Below are 25311 nucleotides of genomic sequence, written 5' to 3'. Positions count from 1 at the left end.
TATGTTTTTATAGGTTTACTAAAATTAACTTTTTTAGAAAAATTACTACTTGAGATATGTAAATATATAATAGCAATATTTCATTAAATTTTAACTTTTAAGGAGTTTAGTATATACAAATAACAAGTAGGTAATTTAATGTTATATATTTTAATTAAATTTAAAAAGAATTACACTTAATTTAATAAAGATACATTGAAATAGTGTATACTATTTACAATATCTGTCTGCTTTTGTTTTTGCTCTTCTATCTAATAATGATTCATGTAATTTTCCTTCTTGTTGAGCTTTCTTCAATTCACTTCTTTTCCCTTCGATCATACGCATCTTCTTATCTTGAAACTTTTGAAACATTTTTCTGATAAAATAATAAATATTATTATAAAACAAAATATTTTAGTATGTTATACTAGGTAAGTAATGCAAAAGTAGTTAGTCCTAAAATTCAATGATATAAAAAAAAAATTATGATATTAATGAATAAAATAGTAGTGACAAAAATTTAATATTGAATATTATAAAAATAAATAAAAACTATAACAAACTTAAAAATATAAATTTAATTGCTTATATAATAATATGGTTTAAAATAAAATAATAAATAAATATAATTCTGCAATGAGCATATAGAAATGATGAGATTGCTTACACATAATTTTTTTCTATGTCTTTAATATTTCCTTTCTTTTCGTCCAATTTATCAATTTCTTCTTCTGTATTTTCGATAGCTTGAAGTCTAACTTTAACTAATTCATTTGGACCAGCAGTTCGATTTTTTGCAACCAAAGAATCATCTTCATCTCGTATACTAATAAAACATCCAGTAGAAGCAAGGATTGCTAATTTGTTATCCTTTAATTTATCAATAAAATAAAATTTACATCAGTATTTATTTTAGTTTTAATTTTCAAAGTTAAAATGTCTATAAATAAAATTATTTAAATTATATTTTTATTTTTAGTATTAGTGCCAAACTAAACTGTTCAATAACTAAAATAAACTAATTTGATATTTTCAAAAATCTACAAAGAATCAAAGTTATTCTGGTTGATGTGAATTAAATAAATGATAATGGCAAGAAAAATGACTGTTGGTGAATATACATATAATTTTTTTTCGGTAACTCTAACCATTAGCTGTAGGATTTTTTTGTTATAATACGGTACAGTAAGTTTTAGGATTATGTGTTATATATGGGACATGGATTCATTGCTAACATTTCAAGTGGTTACAAGTCTGAGAGCTAACAATAACGGGAAGTGCTTGACTACAGCACCATTCAGTGACTATGGCCAAATATTACACCACACAATGTCCTCATAACCATAAAATATAATATTATAATAATAGGATATGTATGTTGTATAATAGGTATCACATTATTATTTGTTGGTATCATTCATAGACATATAAACAAGTTTATATGACTATGGTACCATTATATAGTTTAACACTTTGAAATAAATGTTTATATTTTATTACTTGAAAAATTGGTTCAAATTGTTCTAGTGGTCCAATAGCATCAGATCTTCCAACTATAATTCCATCTTTATCAACACCTAAATATTTACCATACCCAGATTTTAAAGCAATTCTTGTTTCATTGACAATAATAGCTGTTAAAATTTCTTCTGGTAAAGGACCTTCTCCTATTAAATAAATACAAAAATATATATCATAAAATTAATAAGAAAAATAAAATAAATCTTTGTTATTTAAATTTATACCTAATATTTATAATATATATAATTACCTATATATCTACTATACAATTTTCCATAAATTATTTTCCAAAATTATTAATTTATTAATACTTTTTATATATACAACCTATTCCATTTTATAATACAAATTTAAATTTAAAAAATATATAAATTAAATTTACAGTCAATAAATAAAAATTATAATTTTTATAAACTTAAATTGAACTACAATACCATTTCAATTTGCTTTTTAGGATAACAGAAGTAAAAAAATATATATAGTCATCCCACATATTAAACCAGTGGTCGGCAACCGGCGGCCCGCGTGTCTATTGTATACAGCCCGCTTTAAATTTTTTTTTTTGATAAATAATTTGGAATATAACATTTTTATTTTTATCTGGCCCGCGAACTCTTATTAATTTAGGAATGTAGCCCGGGAGTCCAAAAAGGTTGCCGACCACTGTATTAAACTATTATTTAAAAAACTAACCTTCATTATGAGGAGGGCCTAGTGTAAACAGTCCATTGTCCATTGCAGTAACATAGGTCTGAGAACCAAATTCAAGAGCTACTGGTCCTGAAATTTCGCTTACCAATTTTGCCTCTGCCCAGTTTCCTGTGAATAATAAAAACAATGTTAAACACACTAAGAAAAAATTGATTAATTGTCAATGTACCATGGTTAATTTTTTCTTGATTTTCTTCAATGTTAATTTTTTCATTTTTATTTTTAGACTTGTCTTTTTTCTTCTTCTTTCTAAACATTATTAAATACATTTTAAATTATATTATGCCTATATAAAATTGCATTCTTTTTTGTGACACAACAATACTACGCAGTTTAAACCTATGTTATACTTAAAATGATGTAGCAGCTCAAATAAATATTGCCTCACAGAAAACATTTTCAATTATTAATTGATCCATCGTTTATTCAACTTACTTGACTTTTTCGTTTTTCAATACCAACTTGGATACCCGGACTTTGTTGTACTCTGACATTATTACTTGATTATGAGATAATTTTAAGGGTGAATGAGATTACAATTAAAATAGAAACACTATAATATAGCGTTGAACAATATTAAATTTCAAGTTGGTTTGTCGAACTCAAGAAGTACTGAAAGTAGTTAGTGCCTAGTAGTAAAGTTACTTTTTACTTTTATAGGTATGATAGTGGATTATGGACGCGTTTTTTAAATTTATAAACATTGATAATTTTGCTGATAATGAATTGATAACAAGAATATGATCAGTAACCACCAATATACCTTACTATATAGCTAAGGCTGGCCGCTGGCAACGCTTGTGTAAATTACACAGTACATTAAATGTATATTAAATGATCAATCATCGATAATCGATATAAACATAAACAATAAACATTGCTTTTTTTATTATAACCATGGTCTGTGTTATAACTAAACTATTTAAAGCCTCAAATTACGAATACAATGACATTTAAAATAATAGATCACTCGTAGTATTTAGAATAACTATGAAAAAAAAAATCGTTAAATTATTATTTAAATGACACGCTAAAAACACCGTTCTTTAAATACAATCTCCGCCCTCAGGCAAAAAATATTGGATGTCTTGGTGACGCTCAGAAAAGTATTTGGAACAACTCTGTAAAAAAAAACATTAGAAAAAAAGTTAAAAAACGTTGTCACAAAAAAACAATAAAGGCCTTTTCTTTTATATATATATAACCAGGATAAGGATATATTAAATCGTATATAGGTAATATAATTCGTTTCATGTAAAGGGTGCTTCAAAGCTGAAACTTTTATTTTGCATTTTTTAGCATTATTGGATTATAAAATGATTATAAAATATATATGTTGTTGATTTTAAATTTTAATACATAATTTTTAAATATACTATATAAATTTAACATTTCGTCCCATTCAAAATATTATCTAAAAATAAATTGTTTCCTTAATACTTGTTTAAATTATTTTCGTTTAATAGGTTTATCGGGGTTTTACATGCGCATTGTCAATCATTCGATTCGTACTCACCACTCGGACAAATAACGAATAATTAGAACGATTAAATTTTTAAAATATTTTGATTTTATTTAAACTATTTATAGACTATTGACATTTTCGATTTTTCTAGATTTTTTTTCTTGAAATTCCAATAAACAAAATTTGCCTTTCCGAAAAATCTTTAAAATTAAATATAAGATTTATTATAACTTATAAGTTGTTCTTAATTGTAGTAAAAAAAAATAAAAAATCTTTATTTACAATTTTTGTTTATAAGCATTAAAAGATTTAAAAGTTCAAATGTTTACAGAATATATTAAAATCGCGAAAATTTGCAAGAAATTTTGAAGTTGAAAATTCATAAAAAAATTTTAATTTATATATCTAAGGTTAAAAAACCCAACACAAGGTTCTCCATAACTTTTTCTTCAAATAACTGTAAAAAATACTCCAGTGTCATATAGCAAAAATTTCATGAGCATATGAAATTAATTTTTTTACGAAATCGAGTAAAATAACGATATATTACAATTTAAATATAGGTAATAATATAATATATGATATATCCTACTAAGTACTAATGATCCTAGATTGACAAATCAACTCCGTTCAGAATCGTTTTTCGTATACAATGATACCTGTTATTAGGGTTATTGCATTCATATTTAACACATCCGTTATAGTGACCTAATTTCTTTTTTTTACAATTATTCTTATTTGAAGAAAAACGTATGGAGACCATTGTATTAGGTTTTAACCTTAGGTATAAACTATTAATCACAAAAATGTATGTCCTATCATTTGTCCTATCATCATCTTACCCATAATATGGTGCGGTGAACGGTCACATAGATCCCTCGACAGCTAGATCCCAATGACTAATTGACGCAAGAGGATCCAATTGACGCGAGATTAAAATGACGCATGAGGATCTAATTGACGGGGGATAAAAATAATCATAAGGATTTTACAAATTAATTAATATTGTAATTAGTATTATTATATTTTAATTATCAATGTATTTAAATTCTTTTACGTTATAACATCGTAGTAACACTAGTATAACAGTTGTTATCTAGCATAAACCATATAATTTTTGTTTAATAGACAATTAAAAATATTTTCTATTATAACCTAATGTTTTAATAATACACGCATAAATTATTTCATAAATAAAGCTTTCATAATGTTAGGTTTTGTTTATACATCTAATAAAAAATTAAAATGTAGTAACTGAAGTTACTGAACATTTCACTTCTCAGTTAAAATAGCCATAACTCATGTCTGGTCACCATCTTATGTTTTTTTTATATTAATCAGAATAATACCTATATAACTTAGTAAAACTATATATAACTATAGCTACTATTATATTATTGTTATTGCTTAAAAGTTTTAACTTAATTCATATTCTCACTCCCAGTCTCAGAGGTTATAGTCGTAAGTCCAGTGGCACCGATCTATATTTCATGTTAGGGGAAAAAAATGCTGGTGTTAGACCCACCTACTAAAAAAATGTTTAGTTAGTTACGTTCGAATGGTACTATATTATTTCTAACTATATACATACAAGATAGGTACTGCATAACAAACTATTTTTGATTATCACCCACCCACCCATAAATAATTCTGGGGAATTTTCCACAGTTCATACCCGTGTTCGGTGCTACTGTTAGTACATATACCAAATTTGAATATTGACAAAACTGTATATTTTAATGAAAAATAACGATTATATAGGTATAATTATCTATTTTGTTTTAAGTTATTACAAAAATATTATTTAAAGACACCTGCAATTCGTGTATTATTTAACACTAACAGAGAAGTATTTAAAATATTATGTGATTAGTTTTAAGCTGTTTATGCCATAAATTTATTAACACCTGCAGTGGCGGCTCGCCAGGGGTCTTGAGATGGCGGACTCACCATAAAAAAAGGTAGTAAAGCAATAAAAAAGTTTGAAGAAAATTATAGTACCTACCTATAATTTAATATTTTTGTCTATTTGGAAATTAATTATGATGGTTTTCGATATTAATTTTGATTATTGATAATATTATAATATTTTTACATTAATAATGAGAAGACGGGTGTCATTCAATAATAATACGGGCGAAAAATATCGATAACAACAACTAATTACTAATTTATGCGATGCCAATGGCAGAAACTTTGAATGAGTCTAGTCTCAATGTCCTGAACAACATCTATACAATCTAACCCGCCTTCCGCCTTGTCTTGCATAAAAAATTTGTATAAGTACACAATTGAGTTTCTCAAACGGCAGACTCCCGAATAAATTTAAATGTCTGGCTAATAATAATATTACAACATAATAATACAGTATATAATCTATGGATATGGATCTATCATATTAATCTATTATCTATGGTAATCATGAATCTTCGCTATTCGTCGGAGACGATTGACGGTTATAATAATTTTAACGGAGAAAAAAATAGACGTACTTTAATATATATATAATATTTTACACGCATATGCCGTTCTGTTCAGCTTATTTTTACGAAATATCTCAATATCTGCAATTCGAAACGTGGTAAAGACGGACGAGGAAAGGTGTTCTGGGTCGGCGATGTGGTTACTGAACGTGTGGACATCAAATATGACACAACTAAGTTTCACAAAAAAAATCGATGTTTACGTGAGTTTGATTTTCTATACTTTTAGAGCTTTAATTTACTTTTTTAGACATAAAATAAATACATACTTATTGCACCGGACAATCTGCTACACGCCGGGTGACGTATACGTATGCATATTTTATTCCCGAACGCACGATGCATAAAATACGTGTGACCAAAAATACATAATCGTCATATTAATATAATAATATATTACCAGACCCATTTTATATAATAATTTATATTTATATTAATTGTACGTATAAATAGCATTTTTCATTTTCAACTGGCCGAGTACCTGACTAATATAAGTTTTTTTTATCCCTAACAAAAATAAAAAGTTTTCCGAAAAGACGCATTAATATTTTTTTATAATTGTCTGAATTTTGAATTTTTATGACATTATTAGATATTCATTTCATATTTCTGTGATGATAACTATTTCTGCTCAACCGATTTTTGTTTTTTTGTAGTAATTTAAAAACGAATAACTGCAATAGTTATTTGAAAATTTCACCAAATGTTAATGTTTGCATTTCTTATACATATTATAATTTTCAAAATATTTTGACTATACACTTATAGGATAAAATAACAATAGCATAATACCATAAATAGATGCATTTATTATATATTTATATTAATATCGCAAATTATCTGAACATATTAACATTAGAACCTATATAAATAGTATGAGTAGGTATGTATTATTCCTAAACAGGACGGTACCGAAACGGGAATGATATAGTCACATGTGTATATAACGAGTCGAATGTGAATAACTACTTGTATTTAGAAATTAATTTTATTGATTTTGTAAGTCCTTCTTTATTACACATAGATAATAATCTATTAACTATTTAGTATGTAATATTGTAATATTAATTGAATGATTCAACTTTTAAATATTTTTAAAATTATTAATCATTTAGTACAGCCAACCCGTAAACTGCTGTATGCCTGTATAGCTACTATAGTAGGTGACTACAATACTACATGTAGACTAGGTTAAGTATGTCACTATAACGAATTTGTACAATTTGAATTCAATTTTCAATGTATAATGCATTAATACATTGTGTACAATGTAAAATTATGCTGGTCGAAGATGGTCTTATTTGTTGGTGAGAAATTTTACCAAACAACTATTGAAATAATAAAATTATAATTTAAAAAAAAAATCTGGATATACAATTATTATGGTTTTACGTATGAAATTAATTAGATACCAAAAGTTTCGTATGCAAGAGAGCTGAAATATAAAAATGAATCCTATAATATCACAGAGAGTTCTATAAAAAAAAAACATATGATCTATCATATTATTATAATATTTGTCATCCATGGCAAACATCAATCGTCGTCATTTGTAGGAGACGATTAACCATTCTAATATTTTATTGAGCAGTCGTCAAACAACAGCCTTCAGTACATGACAAGTGCTTTCATTTTCATAAAAAATTTCAATAATTTAATTCTGAAGCGCAAAGAAGACTAATGAAAAAATAAGAGCTAGCTGTTTCTTCGGTGCCTGATGTGCACGTTTGAACTTTAATATGGCACAGCTTGATTTCACCGAAAAGCGTCGAAGGATACTTACGTAGGTTAATTTTCCTATAATTTTATGGTAGTAATAAATTTAGTTTTTATACTTTAAAGAAATATTTATTGACTTGTACAAGCTGCCACCTCGATTACTTAGACCTATATTTTATTTCCGACAGCCGGCAACCGGCGGGTTATAGTATACGACCCGTTTTAAATTCTTAAACGATGATATCTTTTTTTTAATATTTTATTATTTTAAAGTTCTAGATAATTTTTTTTTTCATAGTAAATAATTTAAGAATATAAAATTTTTATTTTTGTCTGGTCCGCAAACTGTTTTTAATTTGTGAATATGGCATGAGAATTCTAAAAGGTTAAAGTTAAAAAATAGCCAAGAATAAAATAAATTCATCAAATTATACCTTGGACCCTGGACGTAACAATGAATGTATATTGATTTTAAAATTATTTAGTTTTTTTTTCTATCTATTATGAATTCTTTAGCAAATATGATATATTTAGTACTTTCGGTGGTTAATAATAAAATAAAATAAAAAAGTTCAGATCTTGTCATAATATCGGAAAAACTGGAATCATTACGCTATATATACTTGTATAATTTCGACAAAATTAATTAATTTACTAAGTTTTAATTAAAAAATGCTAATCATAGAATGTTGAAAATTTTACCAACTGTCTACATTATGATTTCCTATACATTGTATAACTATAAAAACATTTTAACAATTTTAAATAATTAAATTTTTTTTTTAAGCCGATAAAAATTATTGATAGCAAATATGATTTAAAATTTAATACAATGTTCCTCATCAGTCACTAAATTACTGCAATAAAAAATGTATAGTCACGATATTATATTTTTATAAACGTTTAAAATCAAAATTTTGTCTAAATCTATACAATTTTCAAATTATTTTTTCATCAGATATTTATATAATATTGTCTTTTTATATACAAATTTAATATACTAATTCTCATTAGTTTTTTTTTAAATATAACAAATATAAAAGGTTTACTGGAAAGTCACATTATTTTTTATGACTATTTGAAGTTCAGTATTATACCTATAACTTATTAAATGTTTATTATACACCCACCCTAAAAATAAATATTTTTTCTCAAATAATTTTTATATTTTGTTATAGTTCAAAAACGAATAATCTTAGATACTTAAAACTTTAATTAAATTCTTATGAGAGTATTTCTTACAAATAGTATTTTTTCAAAATATTTTGATATTATGTATATTTACGATATATTGTTATTATTTAAAACATTGTTTGTAGGGACATAAAAGTTTTTTGTACATGTTATACTATACGTACACAATGACATTTTTCACATTTTTGACATACGTAGATTAATCTTAAGATATTATTTATTCAAATTATTTTACGAAAGGGTTGTACCTATTGTGTATTGACTCAAAAGTATATAACAAGAATATAATACGGTATAAATTATATTTATTATTTATACAATATTATAATAATAATTATGATAAATGCAATGTTTTCAGAAAAAATGTAGCTTGTCAAACTTTACACAAAAAAAAAAAATAAAATACTTAGCAATATACATCAAAATTATACTTATAAATGAAGGTTGACTGACTGTCTCTTTCAAATTCAAATTTCACACACTAATTACAGTAATAAACTTAATCACTAATGTATAAAGCAACACTGTAATAATTACTTCTTTATCTTTAATTTAATGTAATTTTTGTTTATTTTGTAAAATGGTACTGAAAATTGAATTCCTCAAAGCATTGACTAGGTATTATTTGTTACATGAAACCATAATAAAGGAAATGTATGAATTTGTTTTTATTATGATAGGTATCTTCAGATACATATATGTAAGATTAAGTTAAAGCACTGCGTGATTAAAACCAAAAGTATGCAGAAATAATAACTCAGAAACATAACGATATTAATCATAAATCATAAGTCTTTTTTTTTTAATATATTTAATAATATAATTATTTTTGTTTAGTTCACTATTTTTATAGATTAAATTAAATAATTTGTAATCATTTTCATTAGAATAAAATATTAATACTTTGCAATATCTATAAAGATTTGATCTATAGTTTAAATGTTTCAATTTTACGTTCATATGTCAAACAGCTAAAATAGAAAAATAGATCGTATAATATCACAAAGAGTTCTATAAAAAAAAACCATAGATTTATCATATTATAATATTCGTCATCTGTGGCATACGACAATCGATGACATTCGTCGAAGACGATTAACAATTCTATAATAGTCTTAATGAACAGTACTGAAGTACATGAAAAGTACTCTCATTTTTATTTCATGCTGTTTATTTTCATAAAAATGAATTTTTGTTCTCATTTAGAATCATGATTGAAGATCAATATGAAGAAAATTTGCAGTTTCTTCGGCGGCGGTGCACAACTACGTATAGTCTGAAGATTGACACAACTCGGTTTCACGGGAACAGTCGACGCTTAAGTAAGTTTTTTTTTATTTTATTTTTTGGGATTAAAATTATTTTTTAAACTTAAAATAAAATATATAAATTTATATGAACAATCCGTGCTAGTCGGACGATGTAGTTGATGTAGACGCATATTTTATTCTCCAGGGTCCAATGAAAAGATAGTACACAGTTTTACTATCTACTACTTATTTTACTCATTAGTTATAGTAGACAAAAATTGTGAGAAATAACAACCATGTATTATTTGTATTAATCGCGATTATATTATATTAGAATAGTAGTTGAATAGTACACCTTAGATCCTGGACGTGGACGTAGCGAAAAATGTATAATGATCTTACAATTATGTAGTTTATTTTTTGTTTGTCATGAATTCTTGTAGCAAATATGGATATATTTGGTATTTTGGGTGGTAAATAGTAAAATAAAACAAAAAATTTCAGATCTTGCCATAATATCGGAAAAACAAAAAAACTGAAATAATTACGCTATATCCTTGTATAATGTCAACCTGGAGGACGATTGGCAGTATCATTAAGAAGCTCATCTGAATAACACAAATAAGTGTCGCAAGGCTGTGTTTGTTTAATAATATAATTTTTTAAACAGTAGTACAGTATATTATGAATATTTACTTAAATTATATTTAATTTTTATGGTTTATTTTCAGATAATATACTGTACTACGGTTTTAGGTGTTCTTTTTATTTTAATGATACGTCGATAAATTACTAATTTTTTCAATTTTTTTTTCTTATCACAAAGCTATTTCGTCTTTGTGTATGTTTAAATTTATATTTTTTTATAGTTATTGTGCTGTTTAACTTTCTTATAAAAGAGAGTGAGGAATTTAAAAGGTGGCCACCGAACAGAAAGTTAAACTGCAATATACTATAATCTTTTTAGTTCATGTTTACATTTTTAACTGATAAATTATGAATATAAAATTTCAAATTAATTTAAATTCAAAAATAAAAGAATACCAACATAGATTTCTTAAACATTAAAATTTTACTATAAATTTAAATTGCATTTAATCAGCACATTAGTTGAAGTTTTATAGGAACCGAACATTTGGCTGGATCATGGACTACCCACCGACGGAGAATTTGTCATTGAGCTGAAGGAAAATGTGTCAGCACTCGGCTTCGTTTCAACCTGGAGGAGGATTGGCAGCATCAATTAGAAGCTCATCTTAATGTCAACTGTCCAAAGGATTGGTTTGTATTATATTATAATTTTTAGAATCGTAGTAGGTACAGTATACTATAAATAATTATATAATATTTATTAGTGAAGAAGAATTTGTCACAAAGCTGATGGAAAATGTGTCAGCACTCGGCTTCGTTTCAACCCGGAGGAAGATTGGCAGCATCAATAAGAAGCTCATCTTAATGTCAACTGTCCTAAGGATTTGTTTGTATTATATTATAATTTTTAGAATCGTAGTAGGTACAGTATAGTATATATAATTATATAATATTTATTAGTAAAGAAGAATTTGTCACAAAGCTGATGGGAAATGTGTCGGCACTCGGCTTCGTTTCAACCCGGAGGAAGATTGGCAGCATCAACAAGAAGCTCATCTTAATTTAGTTGTCCCCCCCTTTACGCATTAGCGCTCATCTCTCATCCACTCATCCAACACATTGACTATCGCCGGCCGGCAACACACATATATTATACACATTACCCGTTTTATATTATATAGTATTATTAATATCCACATAATTTAAATTATTGTATATTTTTTTTTTTATTATTTGAATGCATTCTTATGATCAGTGGCGTATTTAGGAATTTTAGGAAAAGGGCAACACATATTTTGCCGCCTCCCCCCCATTAAAAAAAAATTAAAAAACTTCTACGCCGCGTAATAGTGGTCAAACTGTTAATACCATAGAATACCATGTTATATAAATACTATAGTATTTTATACCTCTATGGCACACATTTGTTGTGAAAATTATTAATGATTGACGTCACTGCGCCAGTACTCATAAAGTACAAAATAAAAATTTGCCGGTCTGGATAACTGGACCCAAAGCCCCTACCTAAATACGCCCCTGCATATAATGCGTTCTCGCTTACGATGTGGATTAGGCCTACTGGGGACACCACAATAAAAAAACGCGCCTCGTGTAATACCTCATAAAGTTATTAAACAATACGGACAATGTTATTGTACGTCGTTTTATAATAAAGGTGGTGTGGAAAATTACCTAACACTGTTATTCTTATCTTATAGTTACCTTGCATACATTTTTTTTTATTAAATACCAATTAAATAATTATTTATGTCAAGAAATGAGAAATATTATAATCTTATAAATAAGTCCAATATAAATTTAACATTAAAAGAATAAGTGGCCATACAATGCTTGTAAATAAGTATAGTCACCCTGTTAAGTTAATGGTTAGGTTTTAATATACTTACCTATTGGCTATTACCTATAATAAATAGGTATTTGAGCAAGTTCTTTTAAAAATTATATATAAGTTCTACATTAACATAATCGATAATTTATATATCGTGTATATTAGAATATAATGAAACGTTACTACTTATTTAAAACATCAAATCTAATATCATAATTAATGGAATTAGAGATTTTACTAACGCCATGTAACTTACTTATACTTCATACTATTTCATAATATTTTTAAAATTTAAATTGTTATTTAAGTATTTTTTTTAGACAAGTTTTTTAAATTACTGTCGATTTCTGAATGACGTGGGAGATTATAGTTAATATGGAATCTAAATTTTCTTTGAGGTTCTAAATGTCCAGTTGACGTACGTGGATCTACTTGTCGCGGGATCTAGGTGATACGTAACCATATGGTGCCATGATCGGTACGTTCCAAATAAAATATCCCGCGAAACTTCTACCTTGTTCTATGCTTCTCAAGATCAGCTGACTTTAATGTTATCAGTTAAATCTCTACTGCGGTTAAGTCCCGTCTCGATTATAAGTGATTTGTGGTATACATAAAAAGTTCAGCTTTAACTACTTTTGTTGTCTTCTTTAACAATAACTAACTTATATTCTTATTACTTATCTGGTCTAAACCTCTGCTGGACGCTGGATGTGTCTGGTAGACGTTCTATCGGCCAACATTAATCACTACTGACCACGAAAGTTTCGGATTACAGTAGTGTCCTGTTACAGGGCACTGATAAATGACATTTCACATAATAATTAATAACAGTGTTGTTGTAAATTGTATGCGAACGGTGTAGTTGAAAATTGAAATGTATCTCATACAATAAAGATTATTACTGACTTTCAGATCAAAATTATGACGTATGTTTAAAAACAGTAATCATACACTTAACCATAACTTCTAGTTGACTGTGAGTATCTCCTAAAATTTGATACTATCTACTGTATATTATAAATTATAATTGCAGTAGTTGTGTTTATTTTTAATTGTATTTAACTATCATTCATATAGTTCGCATATCATGATGGTGGATGAACAAAAAGAACTCGAGGATCAAGAGATTATCGTAAACGAAGTTGATGGATTGCCGAGTTTACTCGATGACAAAAATGATTTATACAAAGCTGTGACGTCTGAGCAATCGTCTTTAGATGATTTAAATGATGAAGATTTGCCCACATCATTAATAGTAACTAATGTCGATCCTGCTATTTTTAAGGATGATGATCTTAAGGTTGTATTTTATTGTCTTGATAACTGTAATACATTTTTTGATACTATCATTACAATAATTTTACAGAAAGAAATGGAAATGTTGTTTAGCCGGTTTGGAGAAATAATTTCAGTTCAATATTTCCGTAGCTTCAAGCGTTTAAGGGTTAACTATGGCACTTCAGTATCTGCTGCCAATGCTAGAATTCAGATGCATCAAATAAGGTTTTATGACACAATAATTAACTGTTACTTTGCACAGGTAAATTTTACTAAAAATATTATATTTTAAATAAAACATTTAAATAACATAGTGATTTATTTAAGCCTGTTACACCAATTGATGCGGCAGATCAACACTTACAGTTACCAGCTCCAGTAAAGCAGTTCTTAATATCACCTCCAGCATCACCACCAGAAGGTTGGGTACCTAGAGCAGAAGGCGAGCCTCTTATAAATTATGATTTACTAGCTGCTATAGCGAGCCTCACACCCGGTAATTAAATAATACTATTTTGCTTCATACATATTTTTACTTGTATGATTTAAAAGAATTTCGTAATTCATATTTAACAATTAATTACCTATTTAACATACATTTCTGAAATTGGGAAACAATATTTTTTATAAATAATTTACATTAAATACAAACTACAAAGAATACAATTATAATGATTAATAATTGTTTTAGAAATATCTATTAAAAAATTTATATTACATTTTGATTGTATTTATATTGTATAGACAATTTTAATAATTATTATTATGTTAATAAATGTTTGGTTTTAGGTCAACCCCATGAAATCCATGCTGCAACCGATACTTTACCAGGCATTGTTTTACATGTAGCAGAGGGACATGAAAATACTAAAACACCTGTTTCTACTATTCCTCATACAAGGCTACCAGAAAAATAAAATGGTGTTTTTTTAATCTGTTATTTTCTTATTAGATATCTATGTATGTTTAATGATATTTTGTGTATTTTATTTGATATTTTAAATACTTATCATTATAATTAATATAAAAAAGTTAATTTTAATTTTTGTAGTGTAATTGTTTTATTAGGACACATTATTTAACATATTTTTCTTAAAATGGTTGTATGTTTGACAAAATTTTAATCATTCTAGATTTATTTCCTTTAAGACTGTCAATAAAATTACTTATAACATAAATTTTAAGTTTTTAATACATTCATAGTGTGTAAAATATGAATAAAAAAAATGTGTAAAAATGTATGTGTTACTTGTTTATCAGAATATTTTTCATCATAATTATTTTTAATTTATTAATAGGAAATTTAACTCGATCAGAGCCATACTTAATCATTTTTTATCTTGAACCTCTTTGTGGTTTGGGGGTGGGGGGGTTGACACAATTGCAGTTTTTAATATTTTCTAATATGAGTCAGAAAAATCTGAAAATTTGTTATTATGTTTTGACCAAAATAAGAAATACATTTTTGATGATTCACAAGTGTATAATTCTCAAGAATTACGTCTATGGATTGTGGAAAAATATTATATTGTCAAATTATTTGTTAATCATTTAATTTTTTTGCACCCGAGGCCAATAGCCTCACCTTACTTTAGTTACGAATCTAAACTTGATATAGTATTACCACCATATTTTTTCAAAATATTTTAAATGAATTATTTTTAAATATTAATACTAACCAAATAAAAATAATAAAATATTACAAAAAAAAAAAAATACAAAACACTAATTATAATAATTAAATAACTTGATCATTTTAAATATATTAGAATCAATTATTTAGTATTTACATTACACAAAATGATAATCTAACACATCTTGTACATAAAATTATACATAAATATTTACATCCAACATCTTTGGTAAAAGAAAAATAAATAAATAAATAAACTATGAGAACAAACATTAACTAGTATGTAAATGTTACACAAAAGCTTAATGTAGTATCACAGATATCGTGGTACTATTAGGTTGGCAATTATGCAATGTAAACAAACATATTAATATCATCTTCATCTCGTTTCATATATTTATGTTCAATTAACCATTCAACTTGTTCTTTGATCATTTTTTTACTTGGTAAAAACATATTTTTTAATATATCAACTAATTCTGTTTGGAGATTCCAATTTGATATTTGTTTTCGCATTTTTAATATTTTTATAATTGCTTCCTAAAAAAAATAAAAGCTTGTTCTATATAAGAATCAATGTAATAGAATTAGATTTTATAATATAAATACTCACTTGAACTCTTAATATTCGTAGTTGAACGATACATTCATTATCTTCTTCTTTACTGCGTTCGGTAGATAGTTGTAGTCTACCAATTAAATTTATTTTTCCTCTTTTTTGAAGTTTACCATTTTTACTAAAATAGTTTTTTTTATTACTAAATTGTAATGTTTATGACTTTATGAGACTCCCAAACCAAAATTTGTTTTCTTTTATCTATCTATCTTTCACATTATATAAGAACAAAGATATTTCATATTTCTACGAATTGCGACTCTTTGGTTTAGTCAGTTCAGTTTAAGGCAAAGGCATCTATTATGTATTTTTATAAAGAAGAATATTTCCTGTGCATTGGCCAGATATATTTTTCATAAAAATATTTGCATTTTAATTTAAAATGATTTTGATTATTATTAACCATTAATAACATGTTCAAAAATCTATCGAGTCATCAATGCACAGGAAATATTCTTTATAAAACACATAATAGGTGCCTTTGCTTATACTGAACCAAAGAGTCACAATTCGTGGAAATATAGAATATCTTTATTCCTATATTATGTGGGAAATAGACAAAGAAAACAAATGTTGGTTAGCGGCCTCTTAATCAGATAAACAAATAAATTATATTATATCAAGTTATTCTTACACTATAGAGAATTGTTCATTAATCCAAAATAATGTGTTCTCATTGAATTCTTTTGGAGATGGTACTTCAGGCACAACTAGTACTACTTGTTTTTTTAATTTTGGGAAATTAACTAGAGACTAAAAATAACAATAATTGAATAATATTAATATCAGTGATTGAAACCAGTTATAAATATTGTTCTTATTTTCTAATACATTAACAGTAACCAAAAATAAAATCTTAAAAATATTTTCACAATACTTAGATTAAAACCTAAAATTTTAAAAACCTTTTTATATAACTGAAACATTATTATTTTACAGCCATTGTTAATGTTTTTAAAATTAATCATTGGAGTGTGGCTGTACAATAATTATAAATATTTATAACAATATTTACACATAAATTATCACATTTACAATTCTTTATGGAAAATAAGTATATTTTTTTACAAAAATTGATTTAAATTTATAAATAGGAACTGTAGGACTTAATTTTATAAAACCTACAAAATACACTCTTATTTATGTCCTGACAAATTGCTTGAACACACATTAAAAAGAAATTATTCTACATTCATTATATCAAATTTATATCCAAGATATATTAAAAAATTTGGTACATATTAATACTTAAAAGTTACATACTGACTTGTATCGAAGTTGAAGTCCGATACAGGTCAATATACCTTATAATACCTTGCTGGTATATTATACATTCATTTAACTTTAAAACTTATTGAATGTTTGATTTTAAACACATTATTATAGATAATCTAAAATTTCTTTCTTGAAAATCTTTAGATTTATTATTGTGGAATAGAATTTGTCAAAATTATTATTGAAAAACATTCAAATTCCTAATGGCTAAGATAAGTAAAATTTGTCAATACAATTACTGGTATAATAACTAGAATATAATTTAAAAAACCCATTTACAAAACACAAATCAGAAATTCTTTTTTTAAAAATCATTCACAATTTAGTTATTTTTTACTTTTTTAATAAACAAAAAATAACAGTTCAAATAAAAAATTAATCAGTGTTTCATATTAAACTTAAATTATAAGTTCAAGAATTTTCACTTAAGCATTTATATACTAACCCATAATGTCCGTCGTAATTCAGGGTCAGGCAACTCTGTAGCCAATCTAAGGTTTTCATAAGATATTTTATCTTTTGGTCTTTGATTCCACGCAAATAATACTGCCATTTGGAATGTTGTAACATCAATGTCAAATCGGCCAATTTCATTTAAAAATGTTATCTGTACATAATATTAGTTTCATTTGAAAGTGAATAATTTGTAAATTTGTAAATTTTTTGTATTTATATTTTATACATAATGTACTTACTGTGCCATTAGACATGTGATGATACCATTGTAATTTTCGACCACTATGTTTTTTTCGATAAAAGTCTTCTACTTCTGGTATATAGTCTTCTAACTCCATAGGTAAGGATACTGTAACACGTTCACTACCTCGAGACCAAGCTCCAGCATTCAATATTTTAATATTAATAGAATCTACAAAACATTGTCCAATTAACTCAAGTACAAACCCAAAATTTAGTAATCTAATTTGGTTATCTTTTAGTGATTAATTTTAATTAAAATCAAATCAAATCAAATTTGTAACTAAACTATTTCCAAGAAAACTCAATTTTCATTTTGGGATGGCCAACTTCACTTAGCCTCTCGACTATGTCCTATTGACTTTACACATCAATGCTAACAATTTTATCATCTTTAAAAAAATAATTATAACCATATGTTTGATGTTATCCTCTCTCTCCAAACTATGATAAAATTATACCCAACAAATATTGTAATAATTGTAAATATGTATAATCCAGGAATTTTGTAAGTTGATCATACCTCCTCCATGGTGTTTTAGTTGTGCTGGGGGGGAGTAAGTCTTCTAAACTTCAACATTTCTCATGAGGATTAACCTATACATTCTGAAGGGTTCAAACTTACAAATTACAATAAAATGTAAAGGCCAACTTTAAGGACATTAAATATGTACGGATGTATTATCAACACGGGAAAACAATCTAAAGACTGGACAATTGTCTTAAACTTTGCAGCCATAAACCAACATTGCTAAAATTATAAGTGAAGGGAATCCAGTACCAAAAATATGAAAATTTAACAACACAAATAAATATTTACAAAACTTGTGTTCTAGAGCAGTGGTGGCCAAACTAAGGCCTGCCATCATTTAATATCTGGCCCACGAAAGAACTATAATATTTTATATTTACGTAAAAAATATTTTAATTTACGTATAAAAAAAGGCCCGCGGTAAAAAGTTATTTTTTTATGGCCCGAGGTAAAAAAAATTTGGCCACCACTGTTCTAGAATGGCGATATATATGTGGAAGAATTTTTAATTAATATTAGCCATTACAAATTGTCTTTCATTATTATAATTATTATTATTCAATTACATAAAAAAAAAAAAAACGAAACCGACCTTTTTTCTAACTCCTGGAAAAGGTTAAAGGATCAGATTGCAAGGATTGAATCATATTTTAATTAGGTAATAGTATCTGTACTCTGTACATAAGAATAAATTAAAACATAAACTGTATTTTGCATACTATGTGGTAAACTGGATAATGTTATTACTTTAAGCTTGAGAGTTGGGATATGAGTAATTTATATTTACATTACATGTTGTGCTATATTTTGTTTGTTCTAAAAATATTATTTTTTATTCAATACAAATTAATTACCTGCAATACTTCCTTTAAGATTTCTATAGGTTTCTTTAAATTGTTGATTTAAATCTTCGCTAACTTTTATATCTTGGAACATTCTTGCTAGTTTATTTACATAATCTGCGGGCATACCAACTTCCCTAAGCCTATACAAACATACAAGTATAAAATATAATTTAAATATAAATATCTACAGTATTATTTAATGAATTGTACCATTCGACCATATTTTCTTCTTTTTCAGAATCAGCAGAAGTATCTAATATTAATCTACGAGTTAAATGTGCTTTGTGAAACCTCATAAAAACATCTTTATTTTGAACATATTTTAACACAAGTAGCTAAAACCAATTAAGAATATTACTAGTGAGTAGTGAATTAAACCAAGAATAGTTTATATTTCATACATACCACATCTTTCAATTTACTTTCAATCTCATCAGCAGTTAATCTTTTACTTAAAGGAGTTTTTCTTAATAACATATCACAATAGTTGGCTAGTAATTCTGGACATTTTGATTCAGGCTGACATTTAACAGCAGAATTCTAGAAAATTAGTTAAGCATTAATAAACAACCACTTATTTAACATCTACTTATACAATAATCTATTATTATTTAATAATTAAAAATTAGATAACTGAACATACAATTTTGTATCAAAACTTTACTCTCAATCAAAGTCGATAACTAAACCATACATAGTATTACAATGTTGTACTTAGTATTTCATAACTAGCTGTACCCGCACACTTTGTTGCCCGTACAAAATGCATCCGTGTTAAGTTTGATTACGTAATGCTAATATTTAGTGTCAAGATAAAATCTGTTTTTTGTTTTTTGATTTGGCGTATGGATGATAATCCCGACATGTCAACTTTACATAAATGCCTCACCCAGTGTTGCATTTTTTCAACCGATTAACCGATTATGTATCATTTGTTAAAAATAATCTGTTATTCGAATAATCGATAAGTATTCGCATAGCCCTAAATATAATAAAGAGGAAATATATTGAGGTCATTAATCGGGATAAAAACTATCATATCTTATGACGAAGACAAAATTACACACATTGATCATAATTTCATCAAAATCGGTTGAGTAGTTTCGGAATGCATCTAGAAAATCATACCCATCGTATATCTGTCGATAAACTTATCGGAACAAATCATATCTACACGCTGATTGACGGACAAAAAAATCAGGTTGCAGGTAGCTGGAAACTTGCGAACCGCACAATTATATATATAGGTATAAGGTGTACAATTTACACGTTTTTTTAAAAATTAAAATTATCAGTGTTTCTATACTATATTATGTATGTTATATACATATAAACCTTCCTCTTGAATCACTCTACCAATTAAAAAAAACCACATCAAAATATGAAGCATAGTTTTAAAGATCTATTATCTAAGCATACATATAGGGATAGACAGCGGGAAGCGACTTTATTTAATACTTAGATATATTTTTTAAAGTCATATTATTATTTCCAGTTTTATTATTATTTTGATATTATTAGATATTGTTAATAGCCTCCTAAGATTTTAAATTTTTAATGACAATTATAAATAATAATTATTATTTTTGTATACATTCATAACTAAAATTATAAAATGGCAAACCTCCAAGATGGTTTAAACTCTTGAGTTAAAAACCATTAATGTATAATATTAAATACTAACTTGTTTAGTAGGTAGTTCTAATCGAAATACAGTAGTATCATTAACTACTTGTTTGTATGCTTTATCCCTTGCAGTTAAAAATCTTGGGTCGTCATTAAATGCTTCTTGTACTAAATTACTAAATTTATGAAACAATAGAAGAAGTTGTTCCACATACTTTTCAGAATCCTAAACCCAATGAATACATTTATTAAAATAAATAGTATACAATAATATTTATGATTATAACCATTCAACATTTTAATGAAAACACAAACTTTACCTGAGTTATAATGTCTGCCGATGCCATCATGTCTGCTAAACCCGCGCTTACAATATAATCTTCTAAATCTTTTAACATTTTTAAAATTCCATCAGGTACTCGGTCCATTAGCTTGAATAAAAGTGTTAATTCTAAAAAAATAATAAAATAAAATAAAATAAAATTCAATTTGATCATTTATTTATAGTATACTTTCAGTATCGTTGCTTTTAATCATATCTGTACATTCAGCTAAAATAGTATGGCGAAAATTAGAAACCAACACCATTACACAACAATCTGTCAACTAAAAATAAATATTATCTTATATTATAAAACATCTATAATACTAATTTAAAATTTAATTAAACTATACAATACCATTTGGACAGAACCACTATTGGTTTCTAAATATTTTTGAGCACGAACTTCTTCTTCCCGAAGTTTCAAATCAGCATATCGCATATAATTTTGAACGCCATGAAGCTCTAAATATTCAGGAGCTTTTGCTTTATAAAATGCTTCAGTTGTTTCAATATATGCTCGCTCAAAATAATCTCTATATATTTGAAGTTTATCATCATAATTTGAGCATAGATTAACTAAAACAGTAATTTTATAAAAAAAAATTTATGCTATTTAGAATAAATGGTACAAGAGATTTTAACAAAATTATAAGCATACCCACCATATGATTCTCTCACACCTATAACTAACTGAGAGTCAAACGCTTCTCCATTTCGTTCTAAGTAAACAAGTTTCATAGCTGAATCTTGAAGTCTCTGTTTTATATCATTAAAAATACTTTGATTCCAACTGTCTAACATCAACTAAATAAGAACAAATATTAAATATGATAAAGTATAATTATTTTTTATATTTTTTTTAATAATTTTATTATTTAAAATATTACATTTTCAAAACAATTCATCATCACATACAAGTTGAGAAATATTGAATAACAGGATTGAATACGAAAAATATAACGTTATATGCCGGATGTATTGTTATTGTTTGACAAACATATATCTTAACAAATTTGCCTTCAGCAGATCAAATTTTATGTTGATAGTTTTAATATTGGAGTCAATTTACCTATTATCAAATTTAAAGGTAAGAATACTAAGCGTGTCATATGTTTTTTATTGATATTATCATTTTAAAGTGAGTTATGAGCATTTAAAAGTTGTGTAATATTTTACATAGGTAACTTTAAAATTATGATATCAATAAAAGCATATGACATGTCCTGGATATTGAATAACATTCTTACTTTAAAGTTTGATAATAGGTAAATTGCTTTCAATATTAAAGCTAATAACATAAAATGAGTTCTGGTGAACACACATTTGGTATGATGTACGTTAGAAACACAGAAACAACAAATGCGAGTTATACATTTTCATACTTATATACCAGGAAGCTTACATAATTTTAATTGAAGGATTATTTATTTCTCATTAAGAACTTATTAATTTTTAGAAAATATAAAAAGATATATTTTTATAATACAAAATCGAATTTTTAAAATAGTGTTGCAAATCATATCTGTTAGTCTGTCTTATCTATTATTTTTACTTAAATAAGTTTTAGTCTCCATAATATTGGAAACTATTGCTCTACAATAACAGTTGTTATAAGCAAAATCATTAATATTTTTGAAAAGTTCTTTATATGCTTTATACTTAAATTTGGATAGAAATCGCAAGAAATTTGACTTAAAGAAGTTAATAAACATTTTGGGCGATTATCATTAGATACATTTTGTCACCGTCTTTGCTAAATTTTGATCTTAGTAACAAACAAATCAAAGTTTGGTAATAGAGATTTGTAAAACAGTGCATATTCTTTTAATTAATTTAAATATTATAATATTTTGAGTTATCTACTTTGGAATTATAATAATTCTAAAGTGGTAATTACAAAATTATATTCAAAACACCTTCTGTCTAATTAAACAATAAAATGATCCAATAATAGCAAAAAATAGTATGTTTGTAGTATTGTCTGGTAAATTAGTAGGTGTGATGTTAATCTACTATCCAGGGCATCATAATAAAACCTTAAAGCATTCATTTTTTGTTATCAAAAAAAAAATATTTATAAAATTTCATTATAGTTATTCCTTTTTTACAATTAAAATTATATGTATTTTTTTCAATTTATTCATAACAATAAGACATATCAATAATGATTTTTATAATGATATGCATAGGAATAAGGTTAAAAGTAAAGTTTTTTGTTTTTCTCAATGACAAATACCAATTTTACTCAATAAATAAATTCTTCATCATTTTTCTTTAATTTGGGAGAAACACCTAAAATTCTCCTTTTTGGGCGCATGTTATATAACATGTTAAATCTAAAGTAATATATAACTCTTATCATACTATATGCAATAAGTATTAATTTTTACCTTTCGAACAACAGAATCTTTATCAGCATTGCACTTTTTTAAACCAATTGATGACTTTCCAGCAAGAGAGTTTTCCAATTGTCTAAAAGGAGTTGGAAGATAGTTACATTGAGTGAAAAACTTTCTCCACTCAGTAATATAAGCTTTAAGTAGAGCTTGGTCTTCTTGATGGGCCATCACTCTCTAATTAATATACAAATATAAAGTAAAATTAATAACAAAACATCCATTATGTAGAATTAAAATATCCGAAATAAGAGCAGTTATATTTTTTTAAATATAATACCTTAAGTTATTATTTTATATTTTATCAAATAAAAAAAAAATAGGAATACAATAAACTTAAATAAATTAAATTAAACAAAAAAGGAATACAAATTATGATTTATCAAAAAAATTTAAAAACATTTTACTTGTTGAGCTTTTTTTATGAACTCCATTATATCAGTTTTTAGAAATTGTCTCATTTTTATTGGTCCTTGTTCATCCCATAGACATACAAGGTGAACTGCATAAAATAAATCTTGCCATTCATTTTGAGTTACTGGTTCTTGTTGTAAAAGTTGAATTACAATGGGTCTCATTTCTGGCCATTTTTCTTCAAAACGTATCATGGTTTTATCACTCTAAAATAATTGGTAATTTTATTTTAAAATTATTAAAATTCCTTAAGTTCAATATAATATCAAAATAATACAAGACTTTAGGAGCTAAGTATGAAAAGTATTAATGATTTTTATTTTGTATATTTGAGATAAGATATTGAATCGGATAAATATAATTGCAATATAACTAAATAAGGTAAGTTTTCATCATCAAATAAATGGATATATTAACACATTTCAATGATGGCACATCAAAAATTAATAATAAATAAAATCATGGCTTACCTTCATTTGAGACATGTTTTGGATAGAAAAATAAACCGAAATCACTTAATTTAATTTTGCTTCTATTTTAAACAATATACACGAGACACGACGATCTACCGTTTTAATAATAATAGTAATTTTAGTTTATATGACAATTATAAATCAAAAAGCAGATTCATAAGTTCAAAAGAATCGTTGTTGACCGCGTAAATCCATTTCGGTCATTGAATTTTATCAAACGAAACTTAATTATACAATATACAGCATGTACCTGGGTAAAGGGTCTGCAAGTGAGACGTTAGGTCGCTTCTTCGATAGCATATATTATTATTTATTATATTAGGTACACGAGATATAGAAAGTCTAAATTACGATTTCGGGCTACACTGCCTACACTAGCGCTTCGCCGCTTCAGTTCCTAAACACATCAACGAATAGCAGGAAAAATGTATCAC

The 25311-nt window shown here is 26.1% G+C and overlaps 3 protein-coding genes across 3 annotated transcripts; 1 reads left to right on the top strand and 2 right to left on the bottom strand.

The window, feature by feature from the left end:
• Positions 1 to 131: 131 nt before the first annotated feature.
• On the bottom strand, positions 132 to 2900 carry LOC132922656 (protein FRG1 homolog). Its single transcript, XM_060986281.1, has 6 exons — positions 2650 to 2900; positions 2384 to 2463; positions 2197 to 2322; positions 1483 to 1649; positions 650 to 852; positions 132 to 358 (listed from the first exon to the last, which is right to left on the bottom strand). The coding sequence occupies exons 1-6, from the start codon at positions 2706 to 2708 to the stop codon at positions 211 to 213; spliced, it is 783 nt and encodes a 260-aa protein (XP_060842264.1). The 5' UTR covers positions 2709 to 2900; the 3' UTR covers positions 132 to 210.
• A 10451-nt stretch (positions 2901 to 13351) lies between these two features.
• LOC132920736 (protein sarah) lies at positions 13352 to 15088 on the top strand. Its single transcript, XM_060983378.1, has 5 exons — positions 13352 to 13744; positions 13846 to 14068; positions 14135 to 14308; positions 14374 to 14542; positions 14836 to 15088. Exons 2-5 carry the CDS (start codon positions 13856 to 13858, stop codon positions 14961 to 14963), a joined length of 684 nt encoding a protein of 227 aa, XP_060839361.1. The 5' UTR covers positions 13352 to 13744; positions 13846 to 13855; the 3' UTR covers positions 14964 to 15088.
• Positions 15089 to 15775: 687 nt separating this feature from the next.
• LOC132920735 (cullin-5) lies at positions 15776 to 25263 on the bottom strand. The gene is made up of 16 exons (XM_060983377.1): positions 24875 to 25263; positions 24398 to 24610; positions 23985 to 24167; positions 22257 to 22398; positions 21950 to 22170; positions 21782 to 21875; positions 21590 to 21720; positions 21328 to 21495; positions 20049 to 20183; positions 19854 to 19978; positions 19653 to 19783; positions 18266 to 18438; positions 18016 to 18177; positions 16930 to 17048; positions 16293 to 16416; positions 15776 to 16219 (listed from the first exon to the last, which is right to left on the bottom strand). Exons 1-16 carry the CDS (start codon positions 24887 to 24889, stop codon positions 16025 to 16027), a joined length of 2331 nt encoding a protein of 776 aa, XP_060839360.1. The 5' UTR covers positions 24890 to 25263; the 3' UTR covers positions 15776 to 16024.
• Positions 25264 to 25311: the final 48 nt, after the last annotated feature.

The sequence above is a fragment of the Rhopalosiphum padi genome, chromosome 2 (assembly GCF_020882245.1).
Source record: "Rhopalosiphum padi isolate XX-2018 chromosome 2, ASM2088224v1, whole genome shotgun sequence".
Taxonomy (NCBI): Eukaryota; Metazoa; Arthropoda; class Insecta; order Hemiptera; family Aphididae; genus Rhopalosiphum; species Rhopalosiphum padi.
Note: the sequence above shows the minus strand (reverse complement) of the source record. Positions and strands in the feature narration are given on the sequence as shown.